Source organism: Ursus arctos, unplaced genomic scaffold, assembly GCF_023065955.2.
Source record: "Ursus arctos isolate Adak ecotype North America unplaced genomic scaffold, UrsArc2.0 scaffold_33, whole genome shotgun sequence".
NCBI lineage: Eukaryota > Metazoa > Chordata > Mammalia > Carnivora > Ursidae > Ursus > Ursus arctos.
The window spans coordinates 28,515,750-28,540,308 of NW_026623019.1; the positions used below are offsets into that span (position 1 = coordinate 28,515,750).

The following is a 24,559-nucleotide window of genomic DNA, read 5'->3' on the forward strand; positions in this document are numbered from 1 at the left end:
CTTACTTTGGGGTCGTTGGACTCAACCACTGTGTTCCATCTGAGTTCCTAAAGTCATTGAGGGAAATAAAGCTCACACAGACAGACAGTGTGTAGCATGACCTGAGCCTCACGCTGTCCTCTTTTCTGTACCTGCAGGGCACAGGAGCATCCGGTGAATGCGGTACGTATTCTGGAATCAGCCTCTTCCTGAGACAAAACTCTAGATGTTAATGCAGGTGGGGCATCCTTGCAATCCTCAGTCTGGCGAGCCGCCCTGATTGGGTTGTGGGGGTGTGGTGGACAGGAGATTTCCCAGGTGAAAAAGTGTGTCCATGTGTCTACAGTCCTAGGAAGCCATTGTATTCCCTGTGTGTGGTGTGGGTGTGTGTGTGTGAGGCTTGGTGTTGGGGTGTCTTTTGTGGCTCTATGTGGTGTGATTGTGAGTGTGTGTGTGTGAGAGATAGAGAGAGGGACAAAGACAGATAGAAAGACAGAGAGACATAGAGAGACAAAGAGAAAGAGAGAGATGACCGAGAAAGAGAGACAGGGGGAGAGAGAGAGAGAAAGGTGTTTCTCCAGGAGATATGTCAGACAGATACTGCATGATGTCACCCTTCTCCAAAGCCATGTTATCACACTGCGCACTTTAGAGCCTTACTGCAGTGGGTGGCCCAGCAGGGGCACTTCAGTCCATGCTTCAAAACCAGCTGGCTCCATACACCCCAGCCTCGTGTCCATATCCAGCAACATTCCATGAATATTCTTGAGCAACAAGAGGAATGTGCTGACGGGTACTCTGTGTCCTAGATGCCTTGGAGGAAGACATGGATCCCATCAAAGGAGACAGCGCCGGAGGCACAACTCCCGCCATGGTGAGCTAGAAGTTCTTTGTCCGAGGAACAGATGTTGCTTTCTTGGTTTCTTTCCAATCAAATTCAGATGAAAATCAGACAATGTATATTTGGGATTATACATATAGATCTCAAACAATTTTCCTTTTTGGGAGAGCATGGAGTGGTTCTCTCTGCCAACCGTTAGCTGATCGAGAGGACATTTACCATTGGTGACACCAAACGTGGTTCTAAACGCTGTGGTAGGATCCTGTCCCTCAGTAGCACTTTCTCCTGCTTGGGTGAAGCATTTTGTAGTCACCGTCCTGAATGGACTGGACAGACATGTCCCCCAGGAAAAACAACTTCCTAAGGCATCCCCAGTTCACTTACTTTGGGGTCATTGGACTCAACCACTGTGTTCCATCTGAGTTCCTAAAGTCATTGAGGGAAATAAAGCTCATGCAGACAGTGTGTGGCATGACCTGAACCTCACGGTGTCCTCTTTTCTGTACCTGCAGGGCACAGGAGCATCCGGTGAATGTGGTACGTATTCTGGAATCAGCCTCTTCCTGAGACAAAACTCTAGATGTTAATGCAGGTGGGGCATCCTTGCAATCCTCAGTCTGGCGAGCCGCCCTGATTGGGTTGTGGGGGTGTGGTGGACAGGAGGTTTCCCAGGTGAAAAAGTGTGTCCATGTGTCTACACTCCTAGGAAGCCATTGTATTCCCTGTGTGTGGTGTGTTGTGTGTGCGTGAGGCTTGGGTTTGGGGTGTCTTTTGTGGCTCTATGTGATATTGTATTTTTGTGTGGGAGACAGGGAGAGTCAGACACAGAAAGAGAGATGCAGAGAGGGAAAGAGAGAGATGGAAAGAGCGAGAGAGAGATTGCATATTGCTCCAGGAGGTGTATCCCACTGCCACTGCACAATGTCCATTGTCCACATTCTCAAAAAAAAAAAAAAAAAGAACAAAAGAAGGAAAAGAAATTAAAAGAAAAGAAACGAAAGAAAAGACGAGATAAAGAAATCTCGTCACAGCGCACACATTATAGCCCCATGACCACAGGAGGCCAAGAGGTGGCCCTCAGCTCATGCCCGGGAACCAAATGCCTCCATATGCTCTAACCCCATTCATAGCGAGCAATACTCCCCAAGGCATTCTGCTGCAGAGGTGAGGTGAGAGGCACATCCTGGAGCACATTTCTCTCTTCTCCTCACCACATCCCTTATACTGGGAGCAGAGCAAGACCTTCACTTGGCTCCATGGGAGAGAGGCTCATATGCAGCTGCCCGGAGACCCTCCCTGGCTGACGGGAATTCTAGAGGCCTGTGTGAAGGCTGCTGGGCTGGCAGCACACACTGGCTCTCACGGTCCCTCTGAGCTGGTCTCCTGGGACTGACTGGGCCCAGGACAGAGGCTCTGGGAAGCGTGGCCAGGATCTTTGCTCCTGTCAGATTCCACTGACAGCGACGGGCCTGGTCCCCACATCGTGGTCACGGCCCACCCTCGGACCTTCCATCCATCTGCTCGGGGCCTCCCCTAGTCCTTCCAGGTCTCAGGGTCTTTGGTGAACACTGCAGGTACTGGTGTTTATGTGGCCACACCAGCTGGAGAATGCCCGTCACCCCACTGACAGACTAGGGGAATTCGGACAAGTACCATTACCTCTACTGTCACATTCATCTCCTCTCTGGGCTAGGACACTTACGGGCTGTCATCAATAGGAAGTGTGTGTCAAGTGCCCAAGATGAGCCCAGGCATGGGGCAGTCTACTTGATTGCCCAGTTGATGGTCACTCTCATGGCCCAGCATCACCCCAGGCCCGTGGCAGCCGCCTCCATGTTAGCTGCATTGGCTCATTGGTCAACTGATTGACTAGGGAGCGTGTCAGTAAACCCATGATCGTTCCTCCACTGTTCCCATTGCAGAGAACAGTCTGGTTGTTGGAGGTGACAGGAGAAGGGAAATAAGGAATTAATGATTCAGGGAGAGAGGAGGGAGGGTAGCAGGAGGGAGCAGAGGAAGGTAGGAAATCATGGGGACAGAAAGTCATGGGCACCACGGTGGCTGCCTCTTGAAAGAATGGGCTGACAGGCACTGCTTCCTGGTCCCAGTTATGAAATCTGAGGGCTGGGAAGGGCCCAGAGACCCTGGATGCCTTTCTCATCAGTGAGGTAAAGGGATCACGGCCCCATGGGTGGTGAGGTGGGGGGACTGCGGAGCTGAGGGCAGCACTGAGTTTTGGGGTCGGGGACATAATCCCGGGGGCAGTGGCCTGAGTCCTCACTTCACCCTGATTGTCCCCTTTCCTTTCCCAAGACCAGGCCATGACGATGCCCACTGTCGTCCGTAAGGAAGACGACTTCGCAGGATGCGAAGCCTCGGACCCATAGATCCACCATCCACATGTAATTTATTTCCTATTTTTATACTTTTTTTTTTGGTAAAGATTTATTTATTTTGGGAGACTGAGATGGCACGAGTGGGGGAGGGACAGAGGAAGAGAGAGGGAGACCCCAAAGCAGAATCCCCACTGAGGGCAGAGCCTGACATGGGACTTGACTCCAGGACCCAGAGATCATGACCTGAGCCGAAATCAGGAGTCACATGCTTACCCACCTTTGCCACCCAGGCACCTGTCTCCTCTCTCTTATTGAGAAGGTCCTTTTTGAAGCTTTGGCCAGGTTCCTCTTTCCTGCTTTTTATGATCCTCCTCCTGCAGGACCTGGGCTCCTCCTGGCACTTGATGTTCTTGGATCTTCAAATCTATCATCTCTCTCTTCAGCCCTGTCATTTTTGGGGCCCAAGGCATGAGATGCACAAATGTTCTATTTCTACCAACTGTCACCAGCTCTCTTGGGAATCCTCTAAACCTAACCCCTCTCCTCTTCCAGAAAAAAATGTCTGATGCTCATGTGTACATTCATCACAATCCGAATTCTTGTTCCCCACGACTTCACCAACGATGACTTGGCTTTTCAAGGCCAACTCTAGACAACCTGATTGGAGCAAAATCATTCATTTGAGAAGCATCATTGGAAAGGAGGAAGCCCAATGGGCAGCACATTTTGGATGCTATGTTGAGGCCTCCAAAAGAAATTCTGAATCCAAAGTTGTTTCACTAAGAGACCAGAAGGGTATATCCTTTTTGTTCTCTCCTGGACAGAACAGTGGCGTACCTGGACAGTCATGGCCCAGGAGTTCACTGAAGGCCCCTCTCCTTTTCCCATGTGCTCGATCAAGACTGAAAAAGGAAATCTAAGTTTCCCTTGTAATTCAGTTCTTATATAACGTGTGAATGATCTCCGACTTTGTCCAGAAAACAAAAAAGCCTCTAAAAAGGGTTCTCTTTACTTGCTCTCAACCTTGGCCAAAAAGAAATATAGAGTTTCACAAGAAATTACAATTTTGCTGGAACACAGTTCATTATTTAAGACATAAACTGTTTCAAGTGGGCAAAACATTTTCATCCTTCCATTAAAAGTAGCAAAACTTTCAGAAACCTGTGAGCTCCCCGGGTGCAAATACACACTAGCGATGATGGCTCTCCAGTCTATTCCCTTGGGAACACACGGGCTCTCCCACTAAATGAGTAGCTGGAAGTTCCTTATCTCTAGGAATTTCACTACCCAGACTAGATTGCACTACCCTACTACGTGCATACATGGCAGCATATTGCAAAGAGCTCTTGTAATAGTGCCCAAGGTTTTCACCAACAGCTTCAGGCCTCCATTCCTGAAATCTTTCTGGAAGCCTCTTCATGATCTTCAACCTCAGGAAGAGACATCAGAGAAAAACTGCCCTTACACATCCCCTGAAGGGACCCCTTCGGGTACTGTTTAAAAACAAAGCAGTGTAACTCCTGGGAGTTCACCCTTGGCTTCACGTCTCTACTAAAATAAATAAAATAATTTAAAAAATCAGAATTTCACACAATTAGAGGGCTACTCAAACTGAGGCTTCTCAGAGATCCTCTGGAAATAGCCAGTCTTCAGAAGCAGGCAGCTGCCCCAAGATTTTCAGAACAGGCAAATTGTGATGGCTAGTGGGCAGTTTCCACACAAGATATTGGGTCAAGACTCCCATTTGATTCTTTTTCTGTTTTGTATCTGCTCAGTTAAAATAATTCTTCTCATTTTCCATAAACCCTTGTTGCCATTCACCCAGAATGACCCCTTTACTCCCGCTTTCTTATTCTAATCATTCTACTAATTATTACCCTTGATAGGTCAGAACATCCCTGACGTCACTCCTGGGTTTCTGACTGCTGGATGTGCCGTCCGTCCGAAGACCCCCCATGGTATGTCCCTCTGGGAACTTCCGATTTCATCAAATGAAATGAATCACCAAGGTTGGACATTCCAACTCCTGTGTCAGAGGCCACTTGTGATGATTCAGGCACACGACTTGGAGGAATTGCTACGTCTGCCCCAAATGAGAACAGTGTTCCCTTTGGTGGGAAGTGCATAAATAGAAAAAGCCTGTAAGAAATCTATCTCTAATGTTGGCAAAAGCGGCTGATAACTCTTGGCATGTCACTTAATCTCTCTACGTTTCAGTGCCTCCCACTAGAATATGGCTTACAGCCCCTGCTCTGCCCCCACCCACCTCAATAGGGCTGACCTGAGGATTACAGGAGATGGTAACAGGTATTGTCCACGAGCAGTAAAGCATCCTCCCCATGTAAAGCTAAGAGTGAGTGTCCATCCTCTCTTGCTGTGGAGCCATCCACGTCCCCTCTCTGGATTCCACCACCACCAAGTGTCTACCTTATTCTTGCAGTCGCTCAGTGATTGACCACTTAGGGTGATTATGGAACACCAGTCATTTATTTTATTTTTCTTAAGGCTTTCCTTGTGTTTATTTACTTTTAGCCTCATAACATAACTCTAATAAGTAGGCCACAGTCACATTTCAACATCTCAGAACAGGCAAATGAGACACAGAGGGGTGTATGTAACTTTCTCAGGTGCTCGCGGCTCCTGCCTGGAGTCAAGAGTATCACCTGACCCCAAGCAGTGATTCTGAAAACTCCGCCTCTGGCCAAACAACAGGGGGCACCCTACCAATGACCCAGTTGAAGGTACTGTGGGAATGGACTCATTAGGTTCATTCAAGAAGAATGATGCTACTTTATTCAGTGACCTATATGTAAGAGAAAACCATCAAAATGTGAAGCCACATTCTTCTCTTCTGTATGCAAAGGCAAATGATCAAGTCAGTCAGTATCACTGTAACTCCAGCAGTCAACGTGCATTTCTAACTCAAGAATGGGCTCACCTTTACCAGTAAACAACATCTTTAGCTAACGTACAGACCTTTAGCTGATGTTCGAACCAATATTGGCTGACACAGATCGCTCCCTGAAAGAGTGTTCTCGGATTTTAAAAAGTTAATAGGCATTATTGACAACAGGAGGTTTAGACAAATCTAAGAGTTGAACAGATAACATAGAAAGTTCCCATAACCCACGCCCCCCGACCCCAATTCCTCCACTAATAACATCTTATATGGATGTGGTGCATTTGTTATAATTAGCAAAACAATATCGATACACTTTTATTAACTGGAGGTCTAGAAAGGAATTCAATTTTGAAATATGCCCCAACACGGACGGACCTTGAAAACATATTATGCTCTGTGCGATAAAGCACGGAGAGAAAGACCAATATTGCATGATTCCACTTCAGGGCCCTGAAACCCTGCCACTCCAACGACTTTGCGGGGAGGCCAAGACAGATGCCTTCCAGGTCTCCAGGGAGTCCAGGGTCTCATCAAGACATGTGGCCTGTGAACAAGCAGGTGGTGAGCAGAACAGAGAGTGGAGGGCACTCCTCACAGTTTGAGGGGCTGAGGAATTTTTCCTAGGTCGGGTCTGGGATGGCAGGTCCAGCAGGAGTTGGCTGGATGGACCCAAACAGGCTCCTGCCTGTTGCTGATGAACAGAAGGGAGGAGAGTGCAGAGCAGAGAGGCCCAGGGGAGGCAAGCTGCTGCGGGTCCGACTGTGGAGCCATGGTCCTCAGGAGGGGCAGTGTGTCCCCCAGGGGACATTTGGGAGGGACTGACTGCGATAGGTGGCTGCAGAAAGGGACCCGGGAGGCCTGGAGGCTGACTGAGCACAGTCCATGGGGACAGTAACCGTTGTCACCACTCTGCCCTTGCTGTCACAGACCCAAGAAGCCCCTCTGCTGATCCAGAGCTTTCTGGGTTCGTGGGGCACACATCTATTGAGTAAACACAAGTTCTTTCTGGACCCCATGATTTCCTGACTTTGAGGCGCAGAGGAGAGGCCGACAGCAGGAGTCAATGCTGAGCTGGCACCAGCTCCCATTCCCAAAGCTGGGATCTGTGGACAGACAGGGAGGATGACTGAGAGGAAAGACATGTAACCATGGGAGAAAGGCGCACTTGAAGGAACATTCTAGGAGGAGGCACTGCCCTGGGCCCTGGGAGGATAAGGGGGGGTGGCAGGAGGGGTGAGGAGGAAGAGAAAAAGCAGGGAACACTGGGCCTGCCCCTCAGGAGCACTGGTTGGTTCCTGCCATGTTCTCTCAGCTCCAACAGCCCTGGGGAAGATGAAACTGTGTCCACATCTTGGTGGCGGGAAGGATGAAGGGGAACGAGGGTCATGGGGGCCCAGCACTCAGAGTCTCCATCCATCAACATGGCTGTGCCCTCCCTCTCAGATGCTGGCAGAGGAGGAAGAATGTCAGGGAAAGAAAGCAGAGCGGTGGTGGCTGGGTGGCGGGAATGCGGGGGTCTGAAGGGGGTGATGTGACCAGTGGGTGGTCCTCCTGCCCTGTCCGCAGGGTACCAGATCCCCTACCGCCTGGCCAGCAAAAGCCCCAGCACGTTCACATTGGTGGAAATGGGGACCACGGTGAGGCAGTTCACAGCAGCCAAGCTGGCCCTGGAGTCGGCATACATCTTTAGGCTTTTAGCCAAGACGAAACACCACTATGGGCTGCTGCTGGTGGCCACTGTCATCACCACTGAGAAGAGACGTACGGCCCCGGGGCCCAAGTCCACTGTTGTTGTGCTGTGGGGAGGAGAGCTGGGCCTAAATGAGAGCCATGAACTTGCTGGGTCCATGGCTTCCTGGGTCAGGCCCTGCACTGTTGCATGTCTGCACAGCCCATTTACCAGAAAGACAGGAATGTCCAAGGTTTAAAGCTGGAGACGCGGCTCAGCGAGGTTGTGTAACTGGCCCAGGGTGGCTCTGAGTCATCCTGTTGGAGTGCAGCTCCCTGAAGCCAGGCACTTGATGGCTGATGTTCAAAACCAGGTGCCCAGCTCAGCAGGGGCTCAATAAACAAGTTTTCTACCCAGCAGTCATAGGGAGATCTGTCTCCACGGACACTGCTTCCGTTCCAAGCACTGGTGAGATGTTTATTGTACATTGTCTTGGTTTATCCTCACAAAGGCCTGGGGAAGAAAGTGCTGTGAGCCCCAGTTCTACAGAAGTGGGGCCCAGACGGATTCAGTCATTTGCCGGGGACACAGCTGTTGAGGCTGTGACGTGGACACCCTCCACAGACACTCAGTCTCCTCCACCTACAGAAATCTGCTGTGGGTTCCTGTTTCATTCCCCCTTCTGATTACCCCCCCCCTTTCTTTATCCCTTTCTTCCCCTACCGATCTTCCTAGTTCTTATGTTCCATAGATGAGAGAAATCATATGATAGTTGTCTTTCTCTGCTTGACTTATTTCACTTAGCATTATCTCCTCCAGTGCCGTCCAAGTTGTAGCAAATGTTGAGAACTCCTTCTTTCTGATAGCTGAGTAATATTCCATTGTACATATGGACCACAACTTCTTAATCCAGTCATCTGTTGAAGGGCATCTCGGCTCCTTCCATGATTTAGTTATTGTAGACATTGCTGCTATGAACATTGGGGTGCATATGGCCCTTCTCTTCACTACGTCTGTATCTTTGGGGTAAACACCCAGTAGTGCAATGGCTGGATCATAGAGTAGCTCAATTTTTAACTTTTTAAGGGACCTCCACACTGTTTTCCAGAGTGGCTGTACCAACTTCCATTCCCACCAACAATGTAGGAGGGATCCCCTTTCTCCACATCCTCTCCAACATTTGTTGTTTCTTGCCTTGTCTATTTTTGCCATTCTAACTGGCGTAAGGTGGTATCTCAGTGTGGTTTTGATTTGAATTTCCTTGATGGCTAATGATTTTGAACATTTTTTCATGTGTCTGTTAGCCATTTGTATGTCTTCATTGGAAAAGTGTCTGTTCATATCTTCTGCCCATTTTTTGATTTGTTTATTTGTTTCTTGTGTATTGAGTTTGAGAAGTTCTTTGTAGATCTTGGATACCAGTCCTTTATCTGTAGTGTCCTTTGCAAATATATTCTCCCATTCCATGGGCTGCCTCTTAGTTTTTCTGACTGTTTCCTTGGCTGTGCAGAAACTTTTAATCTTAATGAAGTCCCATAAATTCATTTTATCTTTTGTTTCTCTTGCCTTTGGGGATGTGTCATGAAAAAGGTTGCTTTGGCCGATGTCATAGAGGTTGCTGCCTATGTTCTCCTCTAGAATTTTGATGGATTCCTGTCTCACATCGAGGTCTTTCATCCATTTGGAGTTTATCTTTGTGTAGGGTGTGAGATAGTGGTCAAGTTTCATTCTTTTGCATGTAGCTGCCCAATTTTCCCAGCACCATTTATTGAAGAGACTGTCTTTTTCCCACCGGATGTTTTTTCCTGCTTTATCAAATATTAGTTGCCCAAAGAGCCGAGGGTCCATTTCTGGGCTCTCTATTCTGTTCCATTGGTCTATGTGTCTGTTTTTGTGCCAGTAACATGCTGTCTTTGTAATCACAGCTTTGTAGTACAGCTCGAAATCCGGCATTGTGATGCCCCCAGCTTTGTTTTTCCTTTTCAACAGTTCCTTGGAGATTCGGGGCCTTTTCTGTTTCCATACAAATTTAAGGACTATTTGTTCCAGTTCTTTGAAAAATGTCCTCGGTATTTTGATCGGGATAGCATTGAAAGTGTAGATTGCTCTGGGTAGCATGGACATTTTAACTATGTTAATTCTTCCGATCCATGAGCATGGAATATCTTTCCATCTTTTTATGTCTTCCTCAATGTCTTTCAAGAGTGATTTATAGTTTCTAGAATATAGGTCCTTTACGTCTCCGGTTAATTCCAAGGTAACGTATGGTTTTTGGTGCTATTGTAAATGGGATGGATTCCCTAATTTCTCTTTCTTCAGTCTCGTTATTCGTGTATAGAAATGCAACTGATTTCTGAGCATTGATTTTGTATCCCGCCACGTTACTGAATTGCTCTATACTTCTAATAGTTTGGGAGTGGCTTCTTTTGGGTTTTCCATATAGAGTATCATGTCATCTGCGAAGAGAGACATTTTGACTTCTTCTTTGCCGATTTGAATACCTTTGATCCCTTTTTGTCGTCTGATTGCTGTTGCAAGGACTTCTAGTACTATGTTGAATAATAGTGGAGAGAGTGGGCATCCTTGTCGAGTTCCTGATCTTAAGGGAAAGGCTTCCAGCTTTTCCCCATTGAGAATAATATTTGCAGTAGGCTTTTCATAGATGGCTTTTATGAGATTGAGAAAGGTACCTTCTATTCCTACATTCTGAAGGGTTTTAATCAAGAAAGGATGCTGTATTTTGTCAAATGCTTTTTCGGCATCGATTAAGAGGATCATATGGTTCCTGAGTCTTTTCTTGTTGATATGATGTATCACGCTGATTGATTTGCGAATATTGAACCACGCTTGCATCCCGGGTATGAATCCCACTTGATCGTGATGGATAATCCTTTTAAGGTACTGTTGGATTCTATTAGCAAGTATCTTGTTGAGGATTTTGGCGTCCATATTCATTAGGGAGATCAGTCTGTAATTCTCCTTTTTGAGGGGGTCTTTGCCTGGTTTGGGGATCAAGGTAATATTGGCCTCATAGAATGAGTTTGGTAGCTTTCCTTCTGTTTCTATTTTTTGAAATAGCTTTAGGAGAATAGGTATTATTTCTTCTTTGAATGTTTGGTAGAATTCCCCAGGAAAACCATCCAGGCCTGGAGTTTTGTTATTTGGAAGGTTGTTTATCACTGACTCAATTTCTTCATAATTAATTGGCCTGTTTAAGGAATCAATTTCTTCCGGTTTCAATCTTGGTAGTTTATAGGTTTCCAGGAAGGATTCCATCTCTTCCAGATTGCTTAGTTTATTGGCATATAGCTGTTGATAAAAATTTCTAATAATCCTTCCAATTTCAATGGTGTTGGTTGGGACCTCTCCTTTTTCATTCATAATTTTAATAATCTGGGTCCTTTCTCTTTTCTTTTGGATAAGTCTTGCCAGTGGTCTGTCAATTTTATTGATTCTCTCAAAGAACCAGCTTCTAGTCCTGTTGATCTGCTCTACTGTACTTCTGGTTTCTGCTTGATTGATTTCAGCTCTAATTTTGGTCAACTGCTTCCTCGTGTGTGGATTAGGCCTGTCCCTCTGTTGCTGTTCCAGCTTCTTGAGGTGAGAATATAAAAACTGCATTTTAGATTTTTCTATTCCTTTGAGTGAGGCTTGGATGGCTATGTATTTCCCCCTTAGGACTGCCTTTGCAGTATCCCATAGGTTTTGGACTGCTGTATTTTCATTCTCATTGGTCTCCATAAATTGTTTAATTTGATTTTTGATTTCCTGGTTTATCGAGTCATTCCTGAGCAGGATGGTTCTTAGTCTCCAAGTGTTTGAGTTTCTTCCAAATTTTTCCTTGTAGTTGAGTTCCATTCAGAGCATTGTGGTCTGAGAATATGCAGGGGATAATTTCAATCTTTTGGTATCGGTTGAGACCTGTTTTGTGTCCCGGAACATGGTCTATTCCTGAGAATGTTCCATGGGCATTAGAATAGAATGAGTATTCTTTGGTTCTGGGGTGTAGTGTTCTATATATATCTATGAGGTCCAACTCATCGAGTATGGCATTCAAAGCCTTTGATTCTTTGCTTAGTTTTTTGCCAGGGTATTCTGTCTATTTCTGATAGTGGAGTGTTGAGGTCCCCTACTATTAATGTATTTTTATTTATATGTCTCTTTATTCTGGTTAAGAGTTGGCTTGTGTATCTTGATGCTCCCCTGTTGGGGGCATATATATTTATAATTGTCATATCCACTTGTTGAATACTTCCTTTAAGAATAATATAGTGCCCTTCGGCGTCCTAACTATAGTCTCTAGTTTAAAATCCAATTTATCTGATATGAGAATTGCTACCCCAGCTTTCTTTTGAGGTCCATTTGTGTGAAAGATGGTACTCCATCCCCTTACTCTCAGTCTGAATGCATCTTTGGGTTCGAAATGAGTCTCTTGTAGACAGCAAATGGATGGGTCATTTCTTTTTATCCAATCTGCAACCCTGTGGTGATTTATAGGAGCATTCAAACCATTCACATTTGTGCTAAGAACTGAGAGATATGATTTTAATGATGCCATGTTGCCAGTAAAGTCTTTGTTTGTATTGGCTGTGACTTTCTTTTGTGTATCACTCTTGGGGTCTTTTTACCTTTATAGAACCCCCCTTAATATCTCCTGTAGGGCTGGTTTCGTGGTTACAAAATTGGTTAATGACTGGCGATTCTGAAATGTCTTTATTTCTCCATCAATTCTGAATGACAGCCTTGCTGGATAAAGGATCCTTGGCTGCATGTTTTTCTCTGAAAGAGCTTTAAAAATGCTCCCCCAATGCTTTTTCTCATTCCAGGTCTGTGTAGACAGCTCTGACGTAATTCTGATGCCTTTACCTTGGTACGTGAGAAATTTCTTTGCCCTGGCCGCTTTCAATACTGTATCCTTAGATCTAATATTTGCGAAATGCACTATGACGTGACGTGGCGTAGGTTTGTCATGGTTGAGCTTGGGAGGGGTCCTCTCTGCCTCTTGGACATGAATGTTTGTTTCCCTCGCTAGATTAAGGAAGTTTTCAGCTATAATTTGTTCAAATATCTCTTCTAGACCTCTGTATTTCTCTACCCCCTCGGGGATGCCGATGATTCTAACATTGGATCGTTTCATTGAGTCAGTAATCTCCCGTAACCTACATTCGTGGGCTTGGATTTTTTTAAGACCATCTTCTATTTTCGTTTTTTCCTCTATTAACCCATCCTCCAATTCACTCATACGTTCCTCTGCTTTGGTAACCCTGGCCGTCAGAGCCTCTAGTTTTGCCTGCATTTGGCTCATAGAATTTTTAATTTCTGTCAGATTCTCTCTCATTTCTGTCCTTAGGGGTTCTGTATTCTCAGTAACCTTTTCGTTAATACTTTTTTCAATTCTACTCATCATTTTGACCATCGTTACTCTGAATTCCATTTCTGATAATTTGGTTACATCTATATCCATTATTTCTGTGGCAGAGGCCACAGACTCACTGTCTTTTCTTTGCTGGGGGGGGGCTTCTCCTTCTTGTCATTCTGATGAGGAGAGGTTGCGGGGTTGTCCAGAGCCCAAATTATTGACTGGGTCCCAGGCCGTGCTCCTTGTTTTATAGGTATCTTAGAGATGTGGGCTTCTTCTTTAAAGATTTTATTTATTTACCTGAGAGAGAGAGACAGACAGCAAGAACAGAAACAGAAGCAGGGGAGTGGGAGAGGAAGAAGCAGGCTCCCAGCGGAGGAGCCCGATGAGGGACTCCTTTCCGGAACGCCAGGATCACTCCCTAAGCCGAAGGTAGGCGCTCAATGACTGCGCCACGCAGGCGCCCCGGGTTGTGGGCTTCTTGATTTTTCAGCCTGCCTTCTGTGTTCTGGGGGAGGGGCCTGCCATGCCGATATTCAGGCAACCCTATTTGGGTGGAGTCTCCGTGTCCCCTGCGAGGGGGGATGGGGATGGGCACGCTGTGAGCCGGTATTTCCAGGCTTTTGTTCTCTGACGGCTTTCCCTGGTGGTCTGTTATGCCTCTTCTGAGAGTCAGAGCAGCAGAGGCTGGATTGTCACAGAACAGAAGGATTGCGGGCCATTCTCCACTGATGTTCTGGCCACTTTAACTCCATTACTATTGGTGCTGCTCAACCCTGCAGCGTCCTGGGATGTGCGCCCCACACCCGGTGTCCCTGCCCTCACTTCCAGGGCCGGCGTGTCTCTGTCCTTTGTGTTTCTAATGCCGCCAGCCGCCAGCCACCCCCCGTGCTCCCATATCTCCTGGTCTCAGTCTATGCCCGGTGAGCACACTGTGATTCCAGAGTTCCGTGAGAAGCCTGGTGGCGCGCGCACCTGGTTCAGGGTCTCAGTCTGCTGTTTCATGGGTGCCAACCGCGAGTCCGCCCGCTCCCCCGTGCAGGTGGCCCGCCAGCCGCCGCACGCACTCTGGGAGCTCCCAGTCTCAGTCTGGATCCCGTGAGCACACCAGGATTCCGGTGTCCCGCCAGATGCCTGGTGGCGCGCACCTGGTTCAGGGTCTCAGTCCGCCCTCTCGCGGGTGCCGTCCATGAGTCTGCCTGCTCCCCCGTGCAGGTGGCTGCCACTTCCTGGCGCCTGAATGCGTCGGCTCCCTTCCCCTTCTGTTTATCTTCCGATATCTGTGCGCGGTTTCACGGCTCCCCGCTTCGTACCTCAATACTCAGCGCTGGAGATGTTCATTTGTAGAGATCCAGATGTATCTTCCTGCGTCTCAGGCTGATTCCGTGGTTGTTTAGGCTGGTCTGGTACCTATCCAGCTCGACTCAGGGGACCGGCTGAAAAAGTGGTCCCCTACCCCTCCGCCATCTTAACTCCTCCCCCTCAGAAAGTGGTCAATTTTCTGTTCATAGAATTTCTGCCACTCTTTTCTTTGTTCTCCAGTTGCGTACATAGGTATTCAGAATGGTTTGGTAGCTCTCTCGCTGAATTCCTGGGACCAGACGAACATTAGGTCTCCTGCTTCTCCGCCATCTTGGAACGCCAACCAAAAACTATCAAAATTTAAGGGACATTCCTTTTGACTCAGCAATGCCACTCTTAGATCGTGATCTGAGTAGTATACTACTCACGTGTAAGAAAAATGGCCTATGTTCAAGAATATGGACTACTGTTTGTAATAGCAAAAGAGTAAAACAATCTAAATTCCTATCAATTAAGTATTGAATTACTATATATCCATAGAATGAAATATACTATATAACTGTAAAAAATGAAGATATGTACATGTCTTTTGATCTAAAACTATCATCAAAGTACATCATTAAAGGAAAAGCAAGATGGAAAAAATCTCTATCTTGCGCTATCTTTCATGGGGAGAAAGATTATGGGTAAATAGATATTTGTGTTCATAAATACATTATATGCTTCTTGAAGAAGAAGAAAGCACAACAGTGATTGCTTTTGAGAAAGAGAACTGGGTATTTGGAGCAGGGAATGACGTCATTCACTGCGTGTGCTTTTGTATTTTTGAAATTTCTATAAGCATGTACTGTATTTAAACACACATTTAAACAATCAATGGTTTAACATTAAAAAATAAATTTTAAAACTATTCCACTATGAAATTAGGACCAGGGAAACATTTTTTCATAATTCTTTGATTCTTTGGGAAATTAGGAAAAGGACTGATTGTTGATGGAAAATGAAGAAGAAAACTGACAACCTCTTGATGTCATCTCACTAAAATTCTTTGGTTCTGTTAGAACAAAGTAGAAATGTCTTCTTCCTCTGAGGACCTATGAGAATACATAAACTACGAAAAAGTGAAAGTGGCTTTATTCTTGTTGTACCATTTTTCTCCATGAGCCCTTACTCATTAAAACAACTAAATATATTTAATATGCTAGGCACTGAGCTAGAAGATGACTAACACAGAGAAGTGAGTAAGACATATCTCCTCTTGTGGAGCTCACAAACAAGTGGTAAATGGACAAGATGTGCTATCAACAAAGAAATCATAAGTTGATATGGGAGCAAGTGAAAAAAGAGTACGGTAAAAGCCAAGAGTATTAAGGGGTGAGAAAGCATAACAAGTTCTGAAAAAAGCATTCAACCATTCAGAAATCACAATCTATCTACAATTATATTGCAATACACAGAAAAGAAGAATTTCTAGAATAGGTGTCCATACGGCATTTACTACTCATGATTACTAATCATGATTTATGATTGGCAACACCTATTGATATACTAATGAGTGATGAACATCCTTAATCAAGGTAAATATGGCTCCAAGATGCAATATAATTCACAATTCAACAATCAAGATAAATAGATGTTAAAGAGAATCAGAGAACAATAAAAAATGTCTGGCTAACTGAACATAATTTTTAAAATGTCTTTTGCATATTGAAATATAAAAATCAATCTTTAAAGAACAAAGTACAATTATTATACAATATTTAACATATGACATTCAGAACTTATTCTTTGAGCCAGAACCACGTAAGCTCGAATGTGGAATGTACTTTGTGTATTTGACCTACTTTTATGAATTCAGCTTTCTTTTTCACTCCAAGGGATACACTGATATTTATTTGTATGCAGGAAAGATTTCTTTAATGCAGTGGTTCTTCTCATCTGCAGTTAAAAAAAATGTTATTTTTCTCAATATATAAATAATAAATGCTTACTGCAGTAATTCTCAAACAATAAAACATAAAAGTACTTTTAAAGTTATCTAAAATCCCACCACTCTGAGGGAACCACCATTAACACTTTAGTCAACTATCTTTCATGTGTTCTTGTATACACATACACACACTCTCACATATGCCAATTTTACATGAATGGAGGTTTTTTATGGTGGACTTTCTTTTTTCCTTCCTACTCCCTACCACCACCACTTCATCCTCAATCTACTTTTCTATCAACAACCATCCCTACTAGACAAACAATATTAACAACCCAGTACATAAGCTTCATTCTGTTCTCTGTGCTCCTAGTTATATCAAGATATTTTTAATCATATATCAGGGATTTTTCTTTATCTTACAAAAATCAAATTATATTTCATTGACTTCTCTATTTGGTGTCTTTACATTTGTCCTTACAATATGTGCAACTCTCTCCAAATTAAGATTAGGAGTACCAAATATTTTCATTTTGTATAGTAGGCCAGAGAGGTATAATTCATAAGGTCGGGTTCCTTCAACAGGATCTTTTAATAGGAAGAACTCTTCTTCAGTTGGGGATAGTATTCATCCCATAAAAGACAAGACTGAGAACGGGCTTCATGTCCTTATTCAGTGGGCTGTCACTGAGAACTTTAAGATTAGACTCTTTATAGAAGATATCATTATTATAGAGCATATGAGAGGATGTGATTAGTCATCTCCATTTCTACTAAATAGCCAGATGTGGGATTCACATACATCACCATGGTTTCATAAAACAGAGACACCACCACCAAGACTCACATTTAGAGAAGGCATTTTGATGACAAACTGAGAACACCTGAAATGTAGCTCTTAGAAACAATATATATGGCCCAAGGATACACAAAACAGTGAGAATGATGATGAGCTCATACTACATGTTCTATGATGTGGCATAGGTATGGGACATCACTCAGTGGGCCCAGGTGTAGCAGATGCTATAATGTGCTATCCCAATCTTTCTTTCAAGACCGAGACAATCATTTCTCCAACTGACAGAAGTCTAGCATGCCGATAACTGGCTTCCTTGCCAGAAATTTCTTCAAGTCAGAGATTGGATTTTCCTTGATCATCTGCCTTACCCAGGAGAGTTCACATCCAATAGTTAGTCAGTGCGGGTATACGAAGGCCTGACAATCTTTCCACAATCTGTGACAAATCTGAACAGCCATCCCAGGTACAGGGTTCCACATGGCAACAGCTGAGACTTTTGTTTCAACTTTATCACAGTTCAAGCTCTCCTTCTACCCCATCCGACTTTCCTCAATCCTGTACAGCTGGTGTTCCCAAGAGAGCTCCACAACAAACTCTCTGCATGAAATCTTAGCATCTATTTCCACCAAACCCAACCTACATCACCAAATCACTTAGAAAGAAAATAGGGACGGAATAGAGAAAATCAGTGAGCCAAGAGGGTCACATCACCTTACCATGGATCCTGTCATGAGGATGGGATAGTGCAATAAGTAGCAGCAGGCCAGGCGCTGACCATTTTCCATGACAGAGTAGAAGAACCATGCATCTGTGCTTAGAAAAAAGAAGCACAACCAAGTGAAGCAACACAATATGAAATGGTATTGGTTTTAGAAAGAAAATTGTCCAATATGTTGGATATTATACAAGTAACCTAAAAAATCATGACAGCTAGCACTCCAGGGAAGATGGTGAAGTAAGAAGACCCTAAGCTCACTTTATCTAATGAACATAACTAGAAAACAGCCCCATCAGTGTAAATAACCCAGAAAATGACCCAAATACTGGCAAAACAGAATCTTCACAGCTGAAGGTAGTGAAGAGGCCATATTGAAGCGGGTAAGAAGGACAGATACATGGTGGGGAGCTAAACAGACCACAGGACTGTCTGTGGGAGGGATGCTGCAGGCACAGAAACAGGCAAGAAATGGAATCTCACACGAGGCACCCCAGGCACAGGGAATCCAAACAGAGAAGATGGATCTCCATAATATTTGGCTTTGAAAACCATAGAGGCATAATTGCATGAGTTTTTACAATCAGCAGGGCTTAACACCAGGAACTTTAAAAATCAGTGGTCTCAACTCTGCGAGAGCCAAGAGGGCAAGAGGAAACTAGTCCCTGGCGTTAAAGAGACAGCACAACATCCCCGTGGAGATACTGCATAGAAGCAGCAGTTCGAAAAACCACCTGGGATAAATGGAGGGAGATTTATTCACTCATTCAGAGCATGTGCTACAGGGGTAGGGAATCTTGGGAGACTTCTCCAAGTATAAGAGGGCTGGCAGGCACCATTTCCCTTCCTGGCTCCCCAGCCTAGACACAAGGAAAAGCATGACACCAACACTTACTATCTAACTTGCTAACAGCACACCCTGCCCCCAAGTTCTGTGGACATGCCCCCTCCAGGCAGGCTTCCCCTCCGGGTCCCCTTCCACAGCAGACTCACACAAACCTTGCTAATACCACACATCCCACCCCCACATTCTCCTGTTGACCTACCCTCCAATACGACCTTGGCCAAGCCCACCCAAAGTGGTTCCACAAGTGTGGCAGTGTGCAAGCAGCCCCAATAAGGGTCAGCACTGCTCCAAAAGTGACTCCTGCATGGAGGAGAGGGGAAGATAACCATATATACCAGTCCAAATGCTGCCCTAGCAGTGGGCTGGGGGAAGACATCCAGTCTGACTACAGACCCTCCCCACCAAGAGAAACTTCTCAGGGGACAACACAGGGAAAGTGCCTTGTAGTTTGGTGCTACTACATCTCTGGAAAATGCCTGATCTGACTCAACTCAAGCCCAAGATGACCCCAGACTGGCCCAATAACAGCAAGGGATGAAACCCTGCCCACAACAGGCAGAGAGCCATTGCAGATAACTACACTGAAGGCAAAAGTGGGTCAGCCACAATAGTAAGGCACATACAATACATAGGAGACACCCATGAAGTCCCAGTTTCTGGTGAGAAAGGGACATTGAATTGCGGGGCATGACAGGACCTCCTCTTCGTAAGGCCACTACTTTTAAGAGCAGGAAACGTATCTGACTTCCCTAACACATGGAAACAGAGTGGTGCCTAGGTGGCTCAGTTGGTTAAGCATCTGCCTTCAGCTCGGTCATGATCCCGGAGCCCCAGGATCGAGCCCCACATCAGGCTCCCTGCTCACTGAGGAGTCTCCTTCTCCCTCTGACCCTCCCCCCTCTTCTGCTCTCTTTCACACTCTTTCTCTCAAATACATAAAATCTTTTAAAAATTAAGTTTTAAAAAAAGAAACAAACACAGAAAGTTGGACAAAATTAGGGGACAGAGGAATATGTCCCAGTGAGAGAACAGGACAAAATCACAACAAGAGAGCTAAATGAAATGGAGATAAGCCATATGCCTGATAGGGAATCTAAAGAAATGGACTTGATATCCACTGGACTTGAGAAAAAGAGTGGAGGGCTTCCATGAGACCCTTAACAAAGAGACAGAAAGCAAATAAGAACCAATCAGAGATGAAGAACTCAATAATTGAAATTTAAAATATACTAGTTGGAATAAATAGTAGACTAGAGGAAGCAGAAGATCAATCAGTAACCTTAAGAACAGAGCAATGAAAAGCAATCAAGCTGAACAGGAGAAAGGAAAATAATAACAATAAATGAAGACAGACTTAGGGAACTCAGTGACACCATCAAGAATAATAACAGTCACATTATAGGGATCCCAGAAGAAGAAAAAAGGGGCAGAAAGTTTATTTGAAAAAAATAATAACTAAAAACTTCCCTAATCCTGGGAATGAAACAGATATCCAGATTCACGAGGCACAGAAATCCCCCAAGAAAATCAGCTCAAGGAGGTCCACACCAAAACATGTAGCAATTAAAATGAAAAAAGTACTAATAAAGAGAATTTTAAAAGCAACAACAACAACAACAACAACAACAACAACAACAAAACAACAAAAAACAGTTAAATTCAAGGGAAACTTCCTAAGGCTATTGGCTCATTTTTCAGCAGAAACTTTGCTGGTCAGAAGGGAGTGGTGATATATTCAAAGTGCTGAAAGAAAAAAAAATCTACAGCCAAGAATACTCTATCCAGTAAGGTCATCATTCAGAAGAAGAGAGATAAAGAGTTTTCCAGACAAACAAAAACTAAAGGAGTTCACGACCACTAAACCAGACCTACAAGAAATGTTAAAGGGGACTCTAAGAGGGGGAAAAAACCCATTAACAGGAGTGAGAAAAAAGCACAAAATAAGTATTTTTTAAAAGCACAAAAGTTAATTAAATCTATAAAAATCAGTCAAGGGATTCACAAAATAAAAGGATGTAACCATAACACCATGTATCTAAAACATGGGGGAAAAGGAGTAAGGAATGGGTTCAAACTTAAGCAACCATCAACTTTAAATACAGACTTCTATATGCATAAGATGTTATATAAAAACTTAATGGTAACCACAAAGCAAAAATTGGTAACTGATATACAAAAAATGAAGAGAAAGGAATCCAAGTACATCACTAAAGAAGGCAAGCAAAACCTGAGAGAAGAAAGGAACAGAGAAGAACTACAAAAACGACCATAAAACAAGTAACAATAAGTACATACCTATCAATAATTACTTTGAATGTAAATGGACTAAACGCGCCAATGAAAAGTCATAGGGTGACAGAATGAATAAAAACCAAGACTTATCTACATGTTGCCTATAAGAGATTCATTTCATACCTAATGACACCTGCAGACTGAAAGTGAAGAGATGGAAATGCATTCATCACGCAAACAGAAGTGAAAAGAAAACCAGAATAGTAATATTTATATTGGACAAAATAGATTTTAAAACAATGACTGTAGTATGTTGTGAAGAGAAGGGTCATATGCACCCCAATGTTCATAGCAGCACTGCCCACGATAGCTAAATCATGGAAGGAGCTGAGATGCCCTTCAACAGATGACTGGATTAAGAAGATGTGGTCCATATACAATGGAATATTACTCAGCCATCAAAAAGAACAATTTCTCAACATTTGCAGCAACATGGACAGGACTGGAGGAGATAATGCTAAGCAAAATAAGTCAAGCAGAGAAAGACAATTATCATATGGTTTCACTCATTTATGGAACATAAGAAGTTGGAAGATCGGTAGGAGAAGAAAGGGAAGAAGAAAGGGGGGGGGTAAACAGAAGGGGGAATGAACCATGAGAGACTGTGGACTCTGGGAAACAAACTGAGGGCTTCAGAGGGGAGGGAGGTGGGGGACTGGGATAGGATGGTGATGGCTATTAAGAAGGGCACGTATTGCATGGTGCACTAGGTGTTATACGCAAGTAATGAATCATAGAACTTTACATCAAAAACTTGGGATGTACTGTATGGTGACTAACATAATATAATAAAAAATATTTAAAAAAATAAATAAAAATAAAACAATGACTGTAGAAACAAAGAAGGATACTGTAAATCATTAAAGGGACAATCCAAGAAAATATAACAATTGTAAATATTTATGCGCCAAATACATTAAGCAGCTAATAACAAACAAAAAGGAAGTAATTGATAGTAATGCAGTAATAGTAAGTGGCTTTAACACCCCACTTACATCAATGGATAGATCATGTAGGCAGAAAACCAACAAGGAAACAGTGGCTTTGAATGACAAATTGGACTGATGGAACAAATATTCAGAACATTTCATCCTAAAACAAAAGAATGCACATTCTTTTCAAGTGCACATGGAACATTCTCCAGAATAGATCACATATTAGGCCACAAAACAAGTCTCAATAAATTCAAAAAGACTGAAGTCATACTGCAGTTGTCTTTCCAACCACAATGGTTTGAAACTAGACAGCCCCAGGGAAAAATATGGAAAGAACACAAATACATGGAAGTTAAATAACATGCTACTAAACAATGAATAGGTAAATCAATAAATCAAGAGGAAATAAGAAAATACATGGAGACAAATGAAAACAAGAACACAATGGTTCAAAATCTTCGGGAGGCAGCAAAAGCTGTTCTAAGAGGAAAGTTTATAGCACTACTGTCCTACCTCAAGAAGAATCTCCAATAAACAACATAACCTTACACCTAAAAGAGCTAGAATAAGAACAAAACCCAAAACCAGTAGAAAGAAGTAAATATTAAAGATTAGACCAGAAATAAACAAAATAGAAACTAAAAAAAAAAAAAAAAGAACAGATCAATAAAACCAGAAGCTGGTTCTTTTAGCCAGACTCATACACACACACACACACACACACACACACACACACACAGAGAGAGAGAGAGAGAGAGAGAGAGAAGACTCAAACAAAATCATAAATGAAAAAGGAGAAATAACAACTTACACCACAGAAACACAAAGAATTCTAAGAGAGTTTTATGAAAACCTATATGCCAACAAATTGGGCAACTTAGAAGAAATGGAAAAATTCCTAAAAAGCATCACCTTCTCAAATTGAATCAGGAAGAAGTAGAAAAGTTGAACAGAATGAAATTATAAAATGAATTGGTAATGAAATTGAATTGGTAATCAAAAAACTCCCAACAAACTAAAGTACAGGACCAGATGGCTTCACAGGCAAGTTCTACCACACATTTAAACAAGAGTTAATACCTATTCTCAAATTATTCCAAAAAACAGAAGAGGAAGCAAAGCTTCCAAATTCATTCTATGAAGCCAGCATTACCCTCACACCAAAACCAGATAAACACACTACAGAAAAAGAGAACTACAGTCTGATATCTCCAAAGAACATATATGCAAAAATCCTCAGTAAAATACTGCAGACCAAATGCAACAATACGTTAAAGAAATCATTCACCATGATCAAGTGGGATTTATTCCTGGGTTGCAAGGGTAGTTCAATATTCGCAAATCAATATCATTACACCACATCAACAAGAGAAAGGATAAGAGCCATATGCTCATTTCAATAAATGCAGAAAAAGTATTTGACAAAGTGTAACAATCTTTCATGATAAAAACCGTCAACTAAGTAAGTTTAGAGGGAACATACCTCACCATAATAAAGACCATACATGAAAAACCCACAGCAACATCATACCCAATGGGGAAAAGCTGAGAGCTTTCCACTAAGGTAACCTAAGGTCAGGAACAAGACAAGGATGTCCACTATCACCACTTTTATTTATAGTACTGGAAGTCCTAGCCATGGCAATCAGACAAGAAAAAGAAATAAAAGGCATCCAAATTGGTAAGGAAGAAGTAAAAATTTCACTATTTGCAGATGACATGATACCCTATATAGAAAACCCTAAAGACTCCACCAAAAGAACTGCTAGAACTGATAAATAAATTCAGTAAGGTCACAGGATACAAAATCAATGTACAGAAATTCATTGCATTTCTACATACTAATAATGAAGTAGCAGAAAGAGAAATTAAGAAAACAATCCCATTTATATTTACACCACAAATAATAAAATACCCAGGAATAAATGTGTGTGTGTGTGAGTGTGTTGATTTTATTTATTTGTCAGAGAGAGAGAGAGAGGGCACAAGCAGGGGGAGCGCCAGGCAGAGGGAGAAGCAGACTCCCTGCTGAGCAAGGGGCCTGATGCAGGACTCAATCCCAGGACCCTGGGTTCAGGACCCGAGCAGAAGGCAGACACTTAACCAACTGGGCCATCCAGGAGCCCCACCCAAGAATAAATTTAACTGAGGAAGTGAAAGACCGTTACTCTAAAAACTATAAAACATTAATGAAAGAAATTGAACATAACACAAACAAGCAGAAAAATATTCCACGCTCGTGTTTGGAAGAATATTGTTAAAATGTCCATATTACCCAGTGAATCTAAAGGGTTAATGCAGTCTCTATCAAAATACCAACAGCATTTTTTACAAAACTGAGCAAATGATCCCCAAATGTGTATGGACCACAAAAGACACCAAATAGCCAAACCAATCTTAAAAAGAAGAACAAAACTGGAGGTATCACAATCCCAGATTTCAAGATCTACTACAAAGCTGTAGTAATCAAAATAGTATTGTAATGGAACAGAGATAGACACATAGATCAATAAACAGAAAGCCCCAAAATAAACCCATACGTATATGGTCAATTAATCTTCAACAAAGGAGGCAAGAATATGCAACAGGAAAAAGTCTCTTCAACACATAGTCTTGAGAAAATTGGACAGCTACACCCTAAAGAATGAAATGG

The 24,559-nt window shown here is 43.3% G+C and overlaps 1 protein-coding gene across 6 annotated transcripts in view; it reads left to right on the forward strand.

Annotated features, from left to right (window-relative positions):
* Positions 1–5,507, forward strand: part of LOC113249954 (uncharacterized) — an 89,280-nt gene extending 83,773 nt beyond the window's left edge. For all 6 annotated transcript variants that reach the window (XM_057305558.1, XM_057305557.1, XM_057305554.1 and 3 more), the window contains 5 exons: positions 138–162; positions 789–853; positions 1,333–1,357; positions 3,134–3,222; positions 5,043–5,507. In XM_057305558.1, the coding sequence (XP_057161541.1) occupies positions 138–162; positions 789–853; positions 1,333–1,357; positions 3,134–3,207 (189 nt within the window). In that variant the 3' untranslated portion in view covers positions 3,208–3,222; positions 5,043–5,507. The remainder of the gene's footprint in view (positions 1–137; positions 163–788; positions 854–1,332; positions 1,358–3,133; positions 3,223–5,042) is intronic.
* Positions 5,508–24,559: the final 19,052 nt, after the last annotated feature.